General features: G+C 59.2%; 1 protein-coding gene across 1 annotated transcript in view; it reads left to right on the top strand.

The window, feature by feature from the left end:
* NTHL1 (nth like DNA glycosylase 1) overlaps nt 1-6172 on the top strand; it is a 6237-nt gene extending 65 nt beyond the window's left edge. The window contains exons 2-6 of the mRNA XM_019512582.1: nt 286-503; nt 2238-2408; nt 2962-3121; nt 4910-5015; nt 5874-6172. Of these exons, the coding sequence (XP_019368127.1) occupies nt 286-503; nt 2238-2408; nt 2962-3121; nt 4910-5015; nt 5874-5997 (779 nt within the window). The 3' untranslated portion in view covers nt 5998-6172. The remainder of the gene's footprint in view (nt 1-285; nt 504-2237; nt 2409-2961; nt 3122-4909; nt 5016-5873) is intronic.
* The last annotated feature ends 9 nt before the right edge of the window (nt 6173-6181 follow it).

Raw genomic sequence — 6181 nt, 5'->3', positions numbered from 1 at the left:
GGGGGGTATAGGGGGCGCACTAGGGGTCTGGGGAGGGCAAGTGGGGTCTTCGGGGGGCAATAGGGGTCTGGGAGGCACTTGGGGTCAGGGGAGCAATAGGGATATGGAGGGCACTTGGGGTCTGGGTTATTTGGGGCCTGAGGGAGCAGTAGGGATATGGGGGCAGTTGGGGTTGGAGGGCAATGGGGGTCAGGGGGCATTTGGGCTATGGGGTCACTTGGGGTCTCGGACACGGGGGGCCGTGGGAGCACGGCCGGGACTGACCCCCTTGTCGGCGCCCTGCAGCCCATCGGGCCCTTGGCACGGCCCCAGCCCCGGCGCAGCGCGGCAGGGCGAGGAAGCCGGTGGCCGTCACCTACGAGGCCGAGGCCCACGGGCCGGCGTGGGAGCCGCAGGACTGGAGGCAGCAGCTGGCGCACATCCGGGCCATGCGCCACGCCAGGGACGCGCCCGTGGACCGGCTGGGGGCCGACCAGTGCTTTGACCGCGGCGCCCCCCCGGAGGTAACGCCAGCCGGTGGCTCCCCAAGGCGGCTGTCGAGCCCGCGATGGACCCTGAGAGCCGCACGGTGAAGGGCTTGCGTTGCGGGGGCTGGCTTCTGGGTTGAGGAAAACTATGCCCTTGAATTCAAGCAGATTGTGCGTTTACACGTCATAAGTTGAGCCAGTTTAGTAAACTTCGACATCTCTTACAGCTTTAAAAACCCATCCTCATTTGGGATGCTGGTAGGTTGCCAGGGTAAGAAATCGGGTAGGGCGCAGAGTTGAGGAATCGCCCCGGCTGTCCTCCCCTCTGGACCCAGCTGCGATGGCTGGGCCAGGTTTTCCTTCTCTCCTGGGCTCGACTGGCAGCTCACGCCAGGTTTCTCAGGGAAGGTGAGGTACAAGGGAATGTAACATCCATCCGCGCCTCGAGGACTGCAGCCCACGTCTCCGACTGGCAGCTCTGCTCTGGGGTCGTGGGAACCGCAAGGCACGGGTAGGAAACGGCTCCGTCCCCTGGGGACTAGGCTCATTCCTCCCAAGGCAAAAGCCCTGGCACGACGTTGCTGAGGGCCCCCGCACCGCACAGCACCACCTGCCATTTGCTGCTTGTGAAGGGGCTGGGAGCTGGGCTTGTAACCTGAGTCCTGCGGCTGGTGAGGCTCGCACCTGGTTCCTCGTGTCGGGAGGAACGTTTTTGCTCTGCCGAAAAATGGGAAGTAAAGGGGCTCTGCGGCACGGCATCGCACCATGGCTGACAGGGAAAGGCTTCCAGCTCGGGGCTAGTGCGAGTTCAGGACTCGGCCAGCACACGCGCTGGGCGCACGCTGGATGACTGATATCTGAGCTGGGAAAAGCATTCACTTCTGCAAACTGCTCCATCTGGAGGGGGCTGACGGTGAACTTCTCCTCCATGGCCTGGTTGATTTTAATTCCTTGGAGAGGAAATTTCAAAGGAGTAGAAGGGAGTGAGGCCTCAAACCCAGCCAGAGCCCAGGGGCATTTTCAAAATCAGTTTTGAAACACAAAAACTTCTGGGAGTTGCAGAATCGTGTAGAAGCTGGGCCAGGAGGGACCTGCAGAGGCCATCCAGTCTGACCCGCTGCCAGAGGCAGGATCAGCCCTATCCAAACCCTCCCATCCAAATTCATTATCCAACCTCTTAATAAAACTACACGGTCTAACCTGACACAACACAAGACCTCACACCCAAACCCGCCCTGGGTAAGGCAGGGGGACTGTGGCAGCTAATGTCTTGCTGTGTACATTGTAAAAATATGCTTGAGAGGTCCAAGGAAGAGGGCTATGCCCCCACTGAGAGGAAGGCAGACCTCCCCAGTCTCCCAGCCGTTGAGCCTTGGGCTTATAAATCATTTCTGTGCTTCTGGAAAAATCACCTGCAGTTTTGGGGGATCCTTTGGAAATCCCCACAGGGTCTTCTGCCATGGAGCTGGCTGGAAGGCCGAGTTCTCTGGAGGAGGATGCTAGTGCATCATCGTAGCAGCTACTTCTTGCTCTTCTGTTGACAGCAAGGATCCAGGGTGAACCTGCGGTGGTGGGTGGGACGCAGAGTTCGGAGCCCTCCTGTTGTGATCCACTCCCAAATAACGGCAGTTGTACAGCGCAGCACGGGCCCCTGTTATGTGTGTGAAGAAACGTGTGTTATGGTAGCTCCCGGCCCCAGCGCCTTCAGGGGGTGGCCGTGGCAAGCCCAAGAGGTCTCTAACCCTGCCTCTGCCCTGCCCTGCTCCCCAGGTGAGGCGCTACCAGGTTCTGCTGTCACTGATGCTCTCCAGTCAGACCAAGGACGAGGTGACCTCGGCGGCCATGCTGCGCCTGAGGGAGCACGGCCTCACGGTGGACAACATTTTGCAGACGGATGACGCGGCTCTTGGGCGGCTCATTTACCCCGTGGGCTTCTGGAGGGTGAGTGCCAGGCCCCGGAGGTGGCCACAGGTCTGAGTGAGCGCTGAGCAGTGCCCCTACCTGGGATCCAGGCTGTTGGAGCTGTCCCTGGAGGACCGGGGGCACAAGTCCCTCGCTCCTCTTCCTTCCTGGGTACTGCCCTTTGCAACCACAGCCCATCACATGGTCTTCCTGCCTTGCGACTGTTTTCCCTGCCATGGACTCTTTCTCCTTTGCCTTTGCAGCTGCTCTCCAGGTTGCAGGATGCAGGCAGGCCTGTCATTTCCCCATCGTGTCTTCCTGAGAGAGTCCAGTCCCATCCATGCAGTCTGCCCCTGGCTTTGCAGTCTGTGTGCAGGATGAAGCTGCATTTGCTGGCAGCATCCTGGACATGCAGAGACTGGGGCTGGGTGCACTGCAGCTTTGTGCCTCCTGGGATACATCAAGGGCATCTTTCTTTCCCTGCAAGCCCTTTATCCCTCCAAACTAAGTCAGTGCTTCTCCAGTCCATGGTTTGCTCCTGCATTGGCTGTATGGGAGCTCAGTTTCCCTGTGCTGTGCTTTGGTTTCCCAGAACAAGGTGAAGTACATCAAGCAGACGACCGCGATCCTGAAGGAGCAGTACGGGAGCGATATCCCCAGGACAGTCAAGGAGCTGGTGAAGCTGCCAGGTGTGGGGCCCAAGATGGCCCACTTGGCCATGAACATCGCCTGGAACGACATATCTGGGATAGGTATGTGTCAAACTCTGCCATTGGCCGCCATCTTCCATTTTTGACTCACCTGATCCAGTTTCCTTGCAATATGGGAAGACTCAGAGCCTGGGTAAGTGTAGAAAATCAAAGAATCATAGAAATTCAGGTGGGAAGGGACCTCAGGAGGTCACATCTAGTCCAACCTCCTGCTCAAACCAGGGAAGTTCCTGGGTTCCCCAGTGACTTCTCCCACTTCCATTTAACTCTCTGCCAAATCAGCCCTATTCCAGTCTCCTGGGTGCACTGATAGCCATGAAGGCTGAGTAGGGCATTTCAGTCAAGGACATGTGCCTCCACGCAGCTCCCCTGCTGAAAGAGGCACGGGACCACTGGTGTGAGGGGTGGTCTGGAATAACCTTTCCATTTAAAGGGGTTTGCTGGTTTAAGCCACCCACCCCTTTAGAAGCTGCTTGCCCACACTGGGGCAGGCACAGATGGGGCAGCTGTTGGTTGAAACAGCTCCGCTGCTAGGCAGGTTTTGTTCAAATGCTGCACCCAAGGTTGGATTTGTAGGAGTTTTCTGGCTGCTGGGGGGAGTGGGGGAGGCCTCGCCCAACAGTAGCATGTAGTAATTAACCAATCTTAAGTGATTAATGACAGTGGAGCCCCACCCAGCACTGCCATCCACTGCCTTGGGTGTCTTGATGCCTTGGGTGTCTTGATGCGGCAGGCGTTTCATCCCCAACTTGCACGGGGCTGGCTGAAGCGACAGGGCTCAGTTCTGCCCAAGGTCGGGGGCTCAGTTCTGCCCGGGGTGTGGGCTGGCGCTGGACCCTAGGAGCTGAGAATTTGGGTGCTCCTGGATTTGGACTTGCAGGCAGGTGGCGCTGAGAGACCAGGCTGTCCGTCGGTCTGGGCCTGAGCACCAGGTACTCTTGAAGGTCTCTGGGGTGAGATCCATATTCCAATTGCATTTGCTGCTTAATCAGAGAGGCTCATGGGGATGCCGGCAGAGCGCCCTCCTGGTGAGCAACTTGGCTAAGGAAGATGGGAGGGAAAATTCAATCCCCAGGTCAGCACGTTCTTTTCCATAATGGGGTTTATCCATCTCAGCTGCTCTTCACTCCATCCCTCGCTGCCTGGAACTCAGCTCCTTGGCTCTCTCCCCTTATAAAAGTGATCCTCTGCCTGGCATGTGGTTGAGGCTGGATCTGCTCCGGTTCCAGCCGTGTTTGGTGCCCAAAAGCTTGTCTGACCTCTGCCTGCTCCATAGCTGGGCTGATAAAAGAGAAGGCTGGCAGGCCCTGCTCCCTGCGGGTCACCCCAAGCCTGGCAGTCCAGCTGGGGACACTCAGCTGCCCGCTGTCTGGGGGAGCTCACCCAGAATGGAGCAGGCCACTGGGACAGGCGATGAGGCTGCGCTCTTCCTGTTTACAGCCCTTTCCTGGGCTGGGTTCAGTCAGCCGGGGGAGCCCGGCTTATCGCCGCCGATCTAACAATAACACGCCATGAGTTCAGAGCTCTTCATCTGGGCTTCTCGCAGCACTTTGTGCGCCGTCAGCAGGCATCATGGACTCTGCAAGCAGCCAGCATCACCAGAGTGCTTTCCAGCTGGGGTCACGATTTGCTGAGCGCTGGCTGAGGTTTGGCTGAGTGGCAAGGGGCAGGGGAGGATGACTGGTCTGCTTGGGGGCTTGGCTTTTGCTTCTGCCTCTGGGCAGGTTTCCCCAAGCCAGTCACTGCCCCAGCCCTACCAGGAGACCCCTCCCCTGACACCCCTGCCAGGCTGAGCGTGCCCCTGTCTGATTCTGCCCTCTCCACCCCCAGGTGTGGACACCCACGTGCACCGGATTGCCAACCGGCTGAAGTGGGTGAAGAAGGAAACCAGAACCCCTGAGGCGACCCGTGTGGCACTGGAGGACTGGCTGCCCAGGTGAGGAGCCTGCTGCCAGGGGGATGTGGGCTACCTTCCCATGGCAGAAATCCAGGCCCCCCATCCCTGTCAGGAGCCCTTGGACTTGGCTTGTCACCCTCCCAGGAGACCACTGCCAGCTTCTGCCTGCCAGGAAGCATCTTCCATTACTTACCACAGCTCACAAGGAGACAGAGCTGCCCCAGGGCATTGGCTATGAGCTCAGGCCTGGTCCCGCCTTTCTGGTCATGGAGCCAGCCGTGCCCAAGGCTGAGGCCGCAGGGCATCTCTCCTCTCGCGGCAGCAGTTCTTTAAGCTGCTTGGATGTTTTGCAGCTGTCCAAAGCATCAGCCTGGGGCTTGGTCACTGCAGGCTGTCTTAATGCACTGCTGGCCCCTCATGCTCCTTGGGGCCTTGGGCCCCCGCCACAGCCTGGCTCTGCTGGTTTCAGGGCCACTGGGTAGGGATGAACTTGGGCCTGCCTTTTAAAAGCCATGCGGGAGCTTCCCTGCACATCATGCTCTGAGCAAATGTGCACTAGTAATTACAGAGTCCCATGGGGCACATCCACCCACGCCCCAGCCTGCAGGGGCCTGTGAGCCAACGCAGTGCCATGGAAATGGGTGGGTGAGTGCCAGGGGGAGCACAGCTGAGTCACGCCAGGGTGGTCAAGCAGAGCGTGCCTGTCCCAGCCCGCGGTGAGCCTTGTGTATGCTGTAGGCTGCGCCTGAAACTGCATTTGCCCAGGGAAAGCCTCCGCAGCCAGGGCCAAGGGGCAGGGATTGGAGAGTGTGGTGGCAAAGGTCCCTGTCAGACCTGGGTTGGCTGCTCTGCAGTGCTGCACGAGCTCTCAACACCCTCTCCCGTCTCCTTCTGCAGGGACCTCTGGAGCGAAATCAACTGGCTTCTGGTGGGCTTTGGCCAGCAGACCTGCCTGCCTGTGGGCCCGCGCTGCGCAGACTGCCTCAACCAGGCCCTTTGCCCTGCGGCTAAGAGGTGCTGAGGGCATGGCCCAGAACCACAGAGCTGCTCCAGGCCTGTCCGGCAACTGCAGTCCGAGCCCAGGGGGAACATAACGGGTGTTACAAGGGCTCTGCTGAGACACTTGGAAGCATCGCCCTTGGCTTCTGCTTCCTCCTCGTAAAAGGGAACCAGGCCTCTGAGTCAGCGCTGCAAGCACCTTCGCC

Source organism: Gavialis gangeticus, unplaced genomic scaffold, assembly GCF_001723915.1.
Source record: "Gavialis gangeticus isolate Ggan-Ray unplaced genomic scaffold, GavGan_comp1, whole genome shotgun sequence".
NCBI lineage: Eukaryota > Metazoa > Chordata > Crocodylia > Gavialidae > Gavialis > Gavialis gangeticus.
Note: the sequence above shows the minus strand (reverse complement) of the source record. Positions and strands in the feature narration are given on the sequence as shown.